The 15545-nt window shown below is 37.0% G+C and overlaps 1 protein-coding gene across 1 annotated transcript in view; it reads right to left on the reverse strand.

Moving 5' to 3' along the window:
* The window catches only part of ANKS1B (ankyrin repeat and sterile alpha motif domain containing 1B), a 591267-nt gene that overhangs the window by 14645 nt on the left and 561077 nt on the right, over window positions 1-15545 (reverse strand). Inside the window, exon 23 of the mRNA XM_029597376.1 lies at window positions 6269-6355. Within this exon, the coding sequence (XP_029453236.1) occupies window positions 6269-6355 (87 nt within the window). The remainder of the gene's footprint in view (window positions 1-6268; window positions 6356-15545) is intronic.

Consider the following 15545-nt stretch of genomic DNA (forward strand, 5'->3'; position numbering starts at 1 on the left):
GCAGGAGTCCGATGTAGCAAACCTTCTTTCACCATTCTTTTGGAACTATTCCAGGAAAGCATCTTTTACTGTTCTCCCCACCAGAAAAAGAGAACTCAAATTGACATTCTGACATTTTCCTTCCAGTAGCCCCAAACTGCTCAATATACCGCAGTCACCTGCATGGAGCCCTTCCACATAGGGATCTGTCCCTGCGGGATACCAAGTTCCAAACCTGGCTTAGTCTTCTCCTCTAATGGCCACAGATAGGCCATACGGCATCCATTCTCACCTCCCTCTGGAACGCCCAGGACACTGGCCACCTCTCCAATTTTCTGGACAAGCTGGGGAAGACACTTTAATGTTCCTTAAGACTCCAGCAAACAACTCTGTTGTCCTCCATCTTGTGGGCATTCTGGCAAGGCTGGCAACCATTCCAGTCCATATCCTATATGTTTTACAAGCATAACTCTGGAATAATACTATTTCATAGGCCTAGGTTGCAAAGTAATGACACCTTAAACATACTATTCCAACTCCCTGAATTTTTTGTAATAGTGTAACCACCTCACTAAAAAGAAAGAGAACCATGGTTAATGCAAAAGAACTACAGAGTCCATGTAGTTGCAAACCAATACCACCAGGAATCCAAATTTGTTAGATAGGTATTCCAAAGCATCATGCCAACTGCAGGCTTCTCATTCTATCCCTGTGCCTATATGTTATTTTCGCAGTCTTATATTTACTTCCCAGAGGGCAGCAGTGAATATTCTCAAATGTTCTGGATACGATGGGATGCATATGCCATCTCTTCAACATAGCTATGGATATTTCGATGCACTATTGTGTATCTTAGCTGCTTCCACTGAAATTTACTGTGTGGCTTCAATGCGAGCCAATACCTTTGATGATATTTCCAGGATAAGTTCACAGACTTCCTTGTCTGGCTAAGATTCCCCTTGGAGGAATCCTTGGAGAAAAGGTCACTCAAATTAATGAACAGCGATATTACTGAAGACAGCAGCCTCGGGCTTGTGCTTAGAAGCAGAACATTATCAACTAAAAAGAGTGGAGCAAGTCCAGTTCATGCCTGGACAGAGATTTTCTTTGCTCGTGTCTTAAATCAGAATATAACCATTCTGGTTAGGAGAAGATTTCATTCCTCCCTGAGTAAACACCATAAGATCCTCAAACACTGCTAAATGCTTAGGACTGTAGAATCTGGATACCATTTGCATTTACTCCTCATCAGTCAGCCTTTCAATGCACTTCAGACTCGTTTCTTACAACTCTGCCTTGAGTTGCTTAACATCAGTGGTTACTAAAACCTTCCCTTCCACACCTTCCAGAGCAAAGATTCTACTCCTGACACTTCCCATCCCTATAAAACCCAGGGAACTAGATTCAGAGATCTGATCAATTATTTTCTATCAGAGTTATTCAGATGGATCCCCTCAACATTCATCCAGAAGGAAGAATGTATGTGCACTTTTCAGCTAAAGGATGCTCATGAAAATATGTCTAACCCCCTTTACGGTGGGTGATTTCCACTATGAGTACAACACATTCCCCTTCGACTGTGGACAGCAACAATAACTCCCTGCCGAGTGCCTTGCTATGGTAACAGCACACCTGACCCGCCAGACCATCCAGGATAACCATCAAATTACAGAAAGGCAAACTGGCCTCACGGAATGCATCATTTTACTTGTTGTGCACAATCAGGTGAATTTTCAAAGGAATTACACATATAAATGGAACGTACTATCGTCGAAATTTTCAAAAGCCATTTATCTTCGTTAAGTGCACTTAACATGGTTAAAACCTATAGACAATTCAATGGCATATATTGTAGTAATTTTCCAAAGCCCACTTACAAGGATAAAGTGTATTTATACAAGTAAAACCCAGTTTTAAGCAAGAAATGCTTTTGAAAATCAGGCCCATTATGTTTTCTTGGGTAACATTTCTTGACTCAGCTCTGATTCCTTCTTCCAAGAAAATCAAATTCCTTTAAAAAAATTCTACAAGAGATATTTTTTCTCCTGTGATCCCAAGTGAACACTCTCTAAATTTGCTTGCTTATGACTCACTATAGGTTCATTGATCGTCCAGCAAGGGAATCGTTATCTTAGCGTGACTGGGGACTGCAATCCACATACTTCCTGCTTCCTGGCCTTGAATACATCATTTATATTGGAGTCTTCATTCTCCATGTGAAACCGCATATGCCAAACCATTGGCAGCCAAACCGTAACTCTAGTCACAAGAAACGGAAATTACTTTGGTGCCTAGATATTATCCCATTATAGGGCGAAGTCCCTGTCTGATTTCCCCTCACTTATGGTAATGCACGTCTCTAAGGAGAATGAGAAAGGGCAGAACCCTTCCAAACTCAAAGAGCTCAATTTCTTGTAGACATACAATTTCCAGTACACCTTCTAGTGCTAAGATCAATCAGGGATATGAATCTTGAACATGGTAAGCAAATATTTAGCTTTCCTGCATGTAGCATATCCTCCAGAGATCCCCAAGATAACGGCAAATCTCCTCAACAGAGTTTCCTGACCTCTCACATGGTCACTCCAACAATTAACAGTAGACAAATTATTAACAGTAGACGTGCATTACCATTGGTTTCCTGGGACTTCTGGTAATCAACCTCTTCATGTCAGAGGAGCACAGAATACTAGGGAAGTTTTGCTCTATTCTTCTCAACTAATTCTGGTCATCTCAGAATTCTTTTAGGATAACCTGGCATACGAGTCTCATATACACAAATTTTTTGATTTTACCAAAATTCACAACAATTCACAAGCTGCTTGAGAATCAAGCCTATCTACTCCCATTAGCTCCTTATGACCCTTGCAGTTTTCATACCAATGTCTGATGCAGCTATTCTGCAATCCTCCAGTTCTTCTGGAATTAGACCTACCGTATAATCAGGGAAATGAACATCCTTTTTTTTTTGTCTGACTCTCTTCTCCCTTAACCTAACTGGAGGTTGACCTCTCAAGGTTTGCAGTACTATCCTTGCTTACAGACAATCAATGACTGGAAGACTCTTCCATTTTAGATTGGAATAACTTTTCTTTTTGGGATTCTCATTCTGACTTTGATTCATTTTAATGTTAATCTATAGGTATGCTGGACTTCTTTTTATTTGACTCAACTCTTGCCGCCTTATCAGTAAGAATTCAGGTTGATACCATAGCAGCTTATGTTCAGGTTCACAGCAAGTCAAACGTGCGGTATTCGCAGATATATACAGTTATGAAGAGTTTATGGTGTATTCTATTTCCAGTGATTAAGTCCCTGGTTCCATTAGATCAAAGTTTCATTCTGTATCCATTTCTGAGCACGCAAGTTGAGCCACTTGTCAAGCATTGTTTCTTCCAGCGGTATCCAAAACCAGAAGGTCAGAGATCTTCAAACTTTGGTTCATTTTTCATCTTATCTGCTCTTCTCTTATGGTAGGGTATGGCTACATAACAAACTATGATTCTGCTTAAGGTTGTATCAGTCTTCCATATCAATCAAGTCATCATGTCAGCATTTTTTCCAATAACACACGCACATGGAGGTATGACAGTCTTTCATTCCTCCAACTGTACGACTCTTGGTAGACCACAGGAGAAGGTCTTAGCCACTCTATCAGGCTTCCCAATTATTAGTCTCTCATGATCTTACCAGATTAGATATAACAGTCTCCACATCACCAGACAGTGGACTCTATTGCTCCATACTACTCGCTAGAAAGCCTAGAGATAACCAACATATCTAAGGTTCGCTACCAACAGCAACCCTACAACACATCTGCAAATCTGTAACTTGGTCATTGGTTCACACTTTTCCTTCCCACTGCTGTCTGCACAATTTGACAGACAGAGACAGTAATTTTGGAGCAGCAGTTTTGCGTAGCCTGTTATTCTATACATATAGAGATTAAAAAAAAAGTTTCTTGCTAAAGTTTATAAAGCTTATAAAGGCCTTTCTTTTTGGGCAAGCTTACAATCTGAATGATGACAGTAGAAGCTGAGTGCCGTCTGAAAGAATTGCTGAACAGTGTCAGGCTTTGGGCCATATGGGCTTGAAATTGTTGCATTCTAGGTTTTTGGGTTTATGGTTTTATTTTGTTTTATTTTGATTGTTTAATTATGTTTTAGATTGTAGCACTTTTAAATGAATGATATTAGCCTTTTTTATATGTTATAAGAATTAACTTGCACTATGCACTTGTATAATTCTATTTATGTATTCTATGGATGTTGAAATTGTAAACCACTTAGAATTGACGATAGGTGGTATAGAAATTTATAAATAAATAAATAAATTCTGGTAGTCTACTCTCCACAATGGGATATACGTTGCTCATTCAGTTATCGGTTTGCTGTAACCCTCAGCTTGGAGCTCCCCACACATAATGGCTAATTCGGCCTGCTTATCAATGGACAAAGCAAGTTTGCTTACCATAAACAATGTTTCCATAGTTAGCAGAATGAAGTACCCGCCTGCCTCTCTGGAGAGTCGACTATCTTGCTAGACTGAGCTCTAGAATTGACTGAGGTGGCTCACGAGGCAATGCTCAGGTGGGAATTCCTGCATGTGCTCAGAAGAACAAAAGCTCTACTAGCTAAGAGAGATGCCGCTAGATGATGTCACCCATATGTATCAGCTAATTCATCCTGCTACCTGCAGAAAACACTATTCATAGTAAGCAAACTTGCTTAACACATGAAACTAGGTTATGTGGGCACTTTTATGTGCACTGAGCTTGGGTCAATTTTAGAACAGTTATTTACACGCATAAAATGGGGTTTATGCACACAGTTTTCAAAATTACCTCCATGAGGTAATTTTATAATAGGCCACATTAATTTTAAGTTACAACAATTTTCAAAGTGAACTTTTGAATGTATGCGTTGAAAATTATCCCAATAAAACTATAGGCACACAATTACACCTGTTATTTAGAGGACTACATTCAGATCACTGGCCAAATTGCCAAGAGACTGAATGTGGAAGAATATTCAGTGGACGGTCCAAGAAAACAAACCGGTAACCGATCCAAGATGGCTGATAGCAACAAACAGAAGAGGTTGAATCGGTCTAAAATGGACTTTATTGAATCTTGCCCAAGATTCAATAAAGTCCATTTTATACCGATTTAACCTCTTGAGAATATTCAGTGGTGCAGTTGCACTATTGAATATTCGCTACCATCTTAAAAATAGCTGGATAAGTTTATCTGGCTAACTTTCGGAGAATTCTACAGTATGACCATCGTTAGCCAGTCAGACTTAGTTGGATACTTATCTGGCTAGCCTAATTTGTCCCAGAAAAACGCCAGACAATGAGATATCTGCCTAAGATTTAGCTGATTAAGTGGGGAAATATTCAAAAATTGGTTAAATGCCTCTAAATACAGACCTCACAATTTTCATAATTATGCCAAGAGAATTTACGTGCATACTTTAAAAAATCTAAACGTATGCGTGCAAGTCTCAGCTCCTGGAATGCATCTCCCCAATGTGCCTAAACGTCTGCACATACAGGTCGTGCAGTTTTAGAAAGAGCCATTTCTGCGAGGAAAGCACATTTTGCTCACCAACGTCTCTGAAAATTATCTTCAATATTCACAAACGTTTTCACTCAATAATATGACAGATAGATGAGACTCAAAGTCCCAGAGGACATCACTTAAAGCTGTAAACATTGATTATAATCTGGAATCATGACGAGTTCTTCTGTAATTACGCCATCAGATCTAATAGGAGAATACTCTTACTAGAGGGGTGAAGGCCTGATAGTTTCCTTCTACTATTGGGGGTTTCTAGCTCAATCAGAACCAGTCTTGAATGGCTTATGGCACAATCAGCCTTCATTTGCAACTATCTGGGGATTATTATTATTATTTTTTTTTACCATTTTATAAACCTGAACTTTCCTAACCAAATCTTCACAGTGATAGTCACAGAGCACAGCTCCCTCTGGAACCAGGTACATCTGCGCACTACGTTACCACTGTGAGATGTCAGCGTTTTCTCATGTCCTGCTCCTGCATCCCCAGGGGCTGTGACTGCGGCCTCTGCAACATTTCCAAATCTAAGTGTCCTGGCGTGGGAATCAAAGCCCACTGCCTTCTTTCATAAGGAACTAGAAATTGGATCGACAGTGTTATAAGAGTAAGATCAGGGGACGCAGAAATGGAAGACAAGGCCAATGCAATACAGTAGGCAGGGATACTCAGGAGGCTGAACAGGGTTTTACAGAAAGGAACATTTAGTACCTTATTTAATGCATCAATAAATTTGACTCCTTTGTATGAAACTGACAGAATAATAGTGGGAACTTTTTTCATTTGCTCTGTTGATTTCTGAAATGACAAAGCCAAAGACAGAGAAAGATTAAGCTGTAAACATTTAGATAGGATTATCCCAAAGTTTTGTGAATGAGAAAATACAGATTAACCAATAGCAAAAGAAGGGAATGTCCTTAAGAATCATGAATATCTGTCACAATACTTCATATCTTTAAAATGATTTAAAGCAATCAAAAGTTACTGTTTCCTCTCACTTGCTTCATTACAAATCTTTTTGGATTTTGGAGGGAGAATAGCAGGAAATATAATAAAAGCAACTGTCACAAAAACATATTTATAAAATTTTCTGCAAAAAAGAAAATATTTGTCATGACTTGAAAAAAGATATTTAGAGCTTTCAGAGGCAGAGTTCCCACACATGATCTCCCCATAAGAACATAAGAACATGCCATACTGGGTCAGAGCAAGGGTCCATCAAGCCCAGCATCCTGTTTCCAACAGAAGCCAATCCAGGCCATAAGAACCTGGCAGGATCCCAAGGGGTAGAGAGATTCCAAGCTCATTATCCCAAGAATAAGCCGGGGATTTCTGCAACTCCACCTTAATAATGGTTTATGGACTTTTCCAGTGAGTGTAGGTGGAGTAAAGGTTCACACATAAAGCAGCACAACAAGAGATAGATGTGTGAAAGGAGTAAAACCTGTCCCCACCTTAGTAATGGATTTCAGAGTAGATAATTTAATTGCTAAGAGAAGTTTAGTACAATTTACCTAGTTTATCCCGGGTAGGAATACCTACCTGTGTAACCCATCACTTACATCTGAGTGTTAAACCTTCTTATCATTTATTTATGAGAGTCACTCTTGTACACGTTATGAACTAGTGATTCTCACATGGAACGATGTATATAAAACACATAAATACAATACAATACAATACCACCGGCAGGAATACCTACCTGAGTAACCCATCACTTACCTCTGAGTGTTAAACCTTTTTATCATGTATTTATGAGAGTCACTCTTGTACACGTTATGAACTAGTGATTCTCACATGGAACGATATATATATAAAACACATAAATAAATACAATACAATACAATACCACCGGCAGGAATACCTACCTGAGTAACCCATCACTTACCTCTGAGTGTTAAACCTTTTTATCATTTATTTATGAGAGTCACTCTTGTACACGTTATGAACTAGTGATTCTCACATGGAACGATATATATATAAAACACATAAATAAATACAATACAATACAATACCACCGGCAGGAATACCTACCTGAGTAACCCATCACTTACCTCTGAGTGTTAAACCTTTTTATCATTTATTTATGAGAGTCACTCTTGTACACGTTATGAACAAGTGATTCTCACATGGAACGATGTATATAAAACACATAAATAAATACAATACAATACAATACCACCGGCAGGAATACCTACCTCAGTAACTCATCACTTACCTCTGAGTGTTAAACCTTTTTATCATTTATTTATGAGAGTCACTCTTGTACACGTTATGAACAAGTGATTCTCACATGGAACGATGTATATAAAACACATAAATAAATACAATACAATACAATACCACCAGCAGGAATACCTACCTGAGTAACTCATCACTTACCTCTGAGTGTTAAACCTTTTTATCATTTATTTATGAGAGTCACTCTTGTACACGTTATGAACTAGTGATTCTCACATGGAACGATGTATATAAAACACATAAATAAATACAATACAATACCACCAGCAGGAATACCTACCTGAGTAACCCATCACTTACATCTGAGTGTTAAACCTTCTTATCATTTATTTATGATTGTCACTCTTGTACACGTTATGAACAAGTGATTCTCACATGGAACGATGTATATAAAACACATAAATAAATACAATACAATACAATACCACCAGCAGGAATACCTACCTGAGTAACCCATCACTTACCTCTGAGTGTTAAACCTTTTTATCATGTATTTATGAGAGTCACTCTTGTACACGTTATGAACTGGTGATTCTCACATGGAACGATATATATATAAAACACATAAATAAATACAATACAATACAATACCACCGGCAGGAATACCTACCTGAGTAACCCATCACTTACCTCTGAGTGTTAAACCTTTTTATCATGTATTTATGAGAGTCACTCTTGTACACGTTATGAACTGGTGATTCTCACATGGAACGATATATATATAAAACACATAAATAAATACAATACAATACAATACCACCGGCAGGAATACCTACCTGAGTAACCCATCACTTACCTCTGAGTGTTAAACCTTTTTATCATGTATTTATGAGAGTCACTCTTGTACACGTTATGAACTAGTGATTCTCACATGGAACGATGTATATAAAACACATAAATAAATACAATACAATACCACCGGCAGGAATACCTACCTGAGTAACCCATCACTTACCTCTGAGTGTTAAACCTTTTTATCATTTATTTAGGAGTGTCACTCTTGTACACGTTATGAACAAGTGATTCTCACATGGAACGATGTATATAAAACACATACATACAGTACAATACAATACAATACAAAAACGTGTACAAGAGTGACTCTCATAAATAAATGATAAAAAGGTTTAACACTCAGAGGTAAGTGATGGGTTACTCAGGTAGGTATTCCTGCCGGTGGTATTGTATTGTATTGTATTTATTTATGTGTTTTATATACATCGTTCCATGTGAGAATCACTTGTTCATAACGTGTACAAGAGTGACACTCGTAAATAAATGATAAAAAGGTTTAACATTCAGAGGTAAGTGATGGGTTACTCAGGTAGGTATTCCTGCCGGTGGTATTGTATTGTATTGTATTTATTTCTGTGTTTTATATACATCGTTCCATGTGAGAATCACTTGTTCATAACGTGTACAAGAGTGACTCTCATAAATAAATGATAAAAAGGTTTAACACTCAGAGGTAAGTGATGGGTTACTCAGGTAGGTATTCCTGCCGGTGGTATTGTATTGTATTGTATTTATTTATGTGTTTTATATACATTGTTCCATGTGAGAATCACTTGTTCATAACGTGTACAAGAGTGACACTCATAAATAAATGATAAAAAGGTTTAACACTCAGAGGTAAGTGATGGGTTACTCAGGTAGGTATTCCTGCCGGTGGTATTGTATTGTATTGTATTTATTTATGTGTTTTATATACATCGTTCCATGTGAGAATCACTTGTTCATAATGTGTACAAGAGTGACACTCGTAAATAAATGATAAAAAGGTTTAACCCTCAGAGGTAAGTGATGGGTTACTCAGGTAGGTATTCCTGCTGGTGGTATTGTATTGTATTGTATTTATTTATGTGTTTTATATATATATCGTTCCATGTGAGAATCACTAGTTCATAACGTGTACAAGAGTGACACTCGTAAATAAATGATAAAAAGGTTTAACATTCAGAGGTAAGTGATGGGTTACTCAGGTAGGTATTCCTGCCGGTGGTATTGTATTGTATTGTATTTATTTATGTGTTTTATATACATCGTTCCATGTGAGAATCACTTGTTCATAACGTGTACAAGAGTGACACTCATAAATAAATGATAAAAAGGTTTAACACTCAGAGGTAAGTGATGGGTTACTCAGGTAGGTATTCCTGCCGGTGGTATTGTATTGTATTGTATTTATTTATGTGTTTTATATACATCGTTCCATGTGAGAATCACTAGTTCATAACGGTGTACAAGAGTGACTCTCATAAATAAATGATAAAAAGGTTTAACACTCAGAGGTAAGTGATGGGTTACTCAGGTAGGTATTCCTGCTGGTGGTATTGTATTGTATTGTATTTATTTATGTGTTTTATATATATATCGTTCCATGTGAGAATCACTAGTTCATAACGATGTACAAGAGTGACTCTCATAAATAAATGATAAAAAGGTTTAACACTCAGAGGTAAGTGATGGGTTACTCAGGTAGGTATTCCTGCCGGTGGTATTGTATTGTATTGTATTTATGTGTTTTATATACATCGTTCCATGTGAGAATCACCAGTTCATAACGTGTACAAGAGTGACACTCGTAAATAAATGATAAAAAGGTTTAACACTCAGAGGTAAGTGATGGGTTACTCAGGTAGGTATTCCTGCTGGTGGTATTGCATTGTATTGTATTTATTTATGTGTTTTATATACATCGTTCCATGTGAGAATCACCAGTTCATAACGTGTACAAGAGTGACACTCGTAAATAAATGATAAAAAGGTTTAACACTCAGAGGTAAGTGATGGGTTACTCAGGTAGGTATTCCTGCTGGTGGTATTGTATTGTATTGTATTTATTTATGTGTTTTATATACATCGTTCCATGTGAGAATCACTAGTTCATAACGGTGTACAAGAGTGACTCTCATAAATACATGATAAAAAGGTTTAACACTCAGAGGTAAGTGATGGGTTACTCAGGTAGGTATTCCTGCTGGTGGTATTGTATTGTATTTATTTATGTGTTTTATATACATCGTTCCATGTGAGAATCACTAGTTCATAACGTGTACAAGAGTGACTCTCATAAATACATGATAAAAAGGTTTAACACTCAGAGGTAAGTGATGGGTTACTCAGGTAGGTATTCCTGCTGGTGGTATTGTATTGTATTGTATTTATTTATGTGTTTTATATACATCGTTCCATGTGAGAATCACTTGTTCATAACGTGTACAAGAGTGACTCTCATAAATAAATGATAAAAAGGTTTAACACTCAGAGGTAAGTAATGAGTTACTCAGGTAGGTATTCCTGCCGGTGGTATTGTATTGTATTGTATTTATTTATGTGTTTTATATACATCGTTCCATGTGAGAATCACTTGTTCATAACGTGTACAAGAGTGACTCTCATAAATAAATGATAAAAAGGTTTAACACTCAGAGGTAAGTGATGAGTTACTCAGGTAGGTATTCCTGCCGGTGGTATTGTATTGTATTGTATTTATTTATGTGTTTTATATACATCGTTCCATGTGAGAATCACTTGTTCATAACGTGTACAAGAGTGACTCTCATAAATAAATGATAAAAAGGTTTAACACTCAGAGGTAAGTGATGGGTTACTCAGGTAGGTATTCCTGCCGGTGGTATTGTATTGTATTGTATTTATTTATGTGTTTTATATACATTGTTCCATGTGAGAATCACTTGTTCATAACGTGTACAAGAGTGACACTCATAAATAAATGATAAAAAGGTTTAACACTCAGAGGTAAGTGATGGGTTACTCAGGTAGGTATTCCTGCCGGTGGTATTGTATTGTATTGTATTTATTTATGTGTTTTATATACATCGTTCCATGTGAGAATCACTTGTTCATAACGTGTACAAGAGTGACACTCGTAAATAAATGATAAAAAGGTTTAACCCTCAGAGGTAAGTGATGGGTTACTCAGGTAGGTATTCCTGCTGGTGGTATTGTATTGTATTGTATTTATTTATGTGTTTTATATATATATCGTTCCATGTGAGAATCACTAGTTCATAACGTGTACAAGAGTGACACTCGTAAATAAATGATAAAAAGGTTTAACATTCAGAGGTAAGTGATGGGTTACTCAGGTAGGTATTCCTGCCGGTGGTATTGTATTGTATTGTATTTATTTATGTGTTTTATATACATCGTTCCATGTGAGAATCACTTGTTCATAACGTGTACAAGAGTGACACTCATAAATAAATGATAAAAAGGTTTAACACTCAGAGGTAAGTGATGGGTTACTCAGGTAGGTATTCCTGCCGGTGGTATTGTATTGTATTGTATTTATTTATGTGTTTTATATACATCGTTCCATGTGAGAATCACTAGTTCATAACGGTGTACAAGAGTGACTCTCATAAATAAATGATAAAAAGGTTTAACACTCAGAGGTAAGTGATGGGTTACTCAGGTAGGTATTCCTGCTGGTGGTATTGTATTGTATTGTTTTGTATTTATTTATGTGTTTTATATATATATCGTTCCATGTGAGAATCACTAGTTCATAACGATGTACAAGAGTGACTCTCATAAATAAATGATAAAAAGGTTTAACACTCAGAGGTAAGTGATGGGTTACTCAGGTAGGTATTCCTGCCGGTGGTATTGTATTGTATTGTATTTATGTGTTTTATATACATCGTTCCATGTGAGAATCACCAGTTCATAACGTGTACAAGAGTGACACTCGTAAATAAATGATAAAAAGGTTTAACACTCAGAGGTAAGTGATGGGTTACTCAGGTAGGTATTTCTGCTGGTGGTATTGCATTGTATTGTATTTATTTATGTGTTTTATATACATCGTTCCATGTGAGAATCACCAGTTCATAACGTGTACAAGAGTGACACTCGTAAATAAATGATAAAAAGGTTTAACACTCAGAGGTAAGTGATGGGTTACTCAGGTAGGTATTCCTGCTGGTGGTATTGTATTGTATTGTATTTATTTATGTGTTTTATATACATCGTTCCATGTGAGAATCACTAGTTCATAACGGTGTACAAGAGTGACTCTCATAAATACATGATAAAAAGGTTTAACACTCAGAGGTAAGTGATGGGTTACTCAGGTAGGTATTCCTGCTGGTGGTATTGTATTGTATTTATTTATGTGTTTTATATACATCGTTCCATGTGAGAATCACTAGTTCATAACGTGTACAAGAGTGACTCTCATAAATACATGATAAAAAGGTTTAACACTCAGAGGTAAGTGATGGGTTACTCAGGTAGGTATTCCTGCTGGTGGTATTGTATTGTATTGTATTTATTTATGTGTTTTATATACATCGTTCCATGTGAGAATCACTTGTTCATAACGTGTACAAGAGTGACTCTCATAAATAAATGATAAAAAGGTTTAACACTCAGAGGTAAGTGATGAGTTACTCAGGTAGGTATTCCTGCCGGTGGTATTGTATTGTATTGTATTTATTTATGTGTTTTATATACATCGTTCCATGTGAGAATCACTTGTTCATAACGTGTACAAGAGTGACTCTCATAAATAAATGATAAAAAGGTTTAACACTCAGAGGTAAGTGATGAGTTACTCAGGTAGGTATTCCTGCCGGTGGTATTGTATTGTATTGTATTTATTTATGTGTTTTATATACATCGTTCCATGTGAGAATCACTTGTTCATAACGTGTACAAGAGTGACTCTCATAAATAAATGATAAAAAGGTTTAACACTCAGAGGTAAGTGATGAGTTACTCAGGTAGGTATTCCTGCCGGTGGTATTGTATTGTATTGTATTTATTTATGTGTTTTATATACATTGTTCCATGTGAGAATCACTAGTTCATAACGGTGTACAAGAGTGACTCTCATAAATAAATGATAAAAAGGTTTAACACTCAGAGGTAAGTGATGAGTTACTCAGGTAGGTATTCCTGCCGTTGGTATTGTATTGTATTGTATTGTATTTATGTGTTTTATATACATCGTTCCATGTGAGAATCACTAGTTCATAACGTGTACAAGAGTGACACTCATAAATAAATGATAAGAAGGTTTAACACTCAGATGTAAGTGATGAGTTACTCAGGTAGGTATTCCTGCCGGTGGTATTGTATTGTATTGTATTTATTTATGTGTTTTATATACATCGTTCCATGTGAGAATCACCAGTTCATAACGTGTACAAGAGTGACACTCGTAAATAAATGATAAAAAGGTTTAACACTCAGAGGTAAGTGATGGGTTACACAGGTAGGTATTCCTGCTGGTGGTATTGTATTGTATTGTATTTATTTATGTGTTTTATATACATCGTTCCATGTGAGAATCACTAGTTCATAACGTGTACAAGAGTGACTCTCATAAATAAATGATAAGAAGGTTTAACACTCAGATGTAAGTGATGGGTTACACAGGTAGGTATTCCTACCCGGGATAAACTAGGTAAATTGTACTAAACTTCTCTTAGCAATTAAATTATCTACTCTGAAATCCATTACTAAGGTGGGGACAGGTTTTACTCCTTTCACACATCTATCTCTTGTAATGAAGTTTTCCTCCAGGGACTTATCCATATGATGGCAGATAAAGGGCACAAGGCCCGTCTGCTCCCTGCACCCACCACTCTTCTCTCTGAAGAAATATTTCCTTATCTTACTCCTGAGTCTGTCCCCTTCCTGTGTCATACCAGGACCCCTTTCTCTCCACTGACAAATGCCTACCTTTTGGCCATTATACCTCTGGCTCCAAGTTTGCTGCACATCTGCAGCCTCTGTTGGCGAATTGTCTTGGCCCCTACTAAAATACTACGTAAAAATGCTTATAATCTCCTGAAGGGCTGTGTTTTGTATGTTTTTAAGTTTTGATTATGTTTTATTGTAATCTGCTATGGACAGGATACAGAATAAAGTGAAGTATTAAGCACTTTTAAATAAATACAAAAGCAACTGGGCTGATAACAGAGAGATTTTCAAAAGACCTAATTCCACCAATTCAGAATCTGACTGCCAGCCTCCCTTTATTTTGAGTGAGAGATTTGATACAATTTTGTCATTCTCCAGGTTAGTAAAATGTGAATGTGAGAGTTTTTGCTATTTCTTTAAAAGCACGGTGGGTGCAGCAGTAGAGATCTATAAATCAGACACCCATTCACCAAACAGGACTTGTTTAATTGCTGGCGGCAGCTATCAGAGATAAATATACGGAGTCCTGCTTCCGGCTGGAGCTCTACCACAGCCATGCACTTCCTAGTACTTCCCACGGGGGCAATTCTGACAATGCTAAAATCTTTCTTATTCTATCAGCGAACATCACTACAAGAGGTCCATCTAATCTCTCCTATTTTTAAACATTGGCTGAATTTTCCCGTTCAAACGTTGCTTTTAAAGAACCAGTGCCACTTTCCCCACTGGGGATCACAGCATTCGCTGTCTTTAAATCCTGTTTTTACCTCCATCATCTCAAGTTATGAATTTGCTTGTAGTGTTTGTGTTTACATTATTACGTACGTTGTAATCAGCCTAGGACAGCATTCAAGAAGTATAAAGGATCCCAAAAAGAGGAACACAGGAAAGTATTCCTGGTGAAACTGAGGGAGATGAAAAAAGAAATCAGGAAAGCAAAAGCTCATGTGGAAGAAAGGACTGCCAAAGAGGTAAAGCCAGATGATACATTTTTCAGATACTTCAGTGAAAGAAGGGAGGTCAGAAGTGGTATTGTGAAATTGAAAGGTGACAAAATCAATGGTCCATT

Source organism: Rhinatrema bivittatum, chromosome 4 (genome assembly GCF_901001135.1).
Source record: "Rhinatrema bivittatum chromosome 4, aRhiBiv1.1, whole genome shotgun sequence".
NCBI lineage: Eukaryota > Metazoa > Chordata > Amphibia > Gymnophiona > Rhinatrematidae > Rhinatrema > Rhinatrema bivittatum.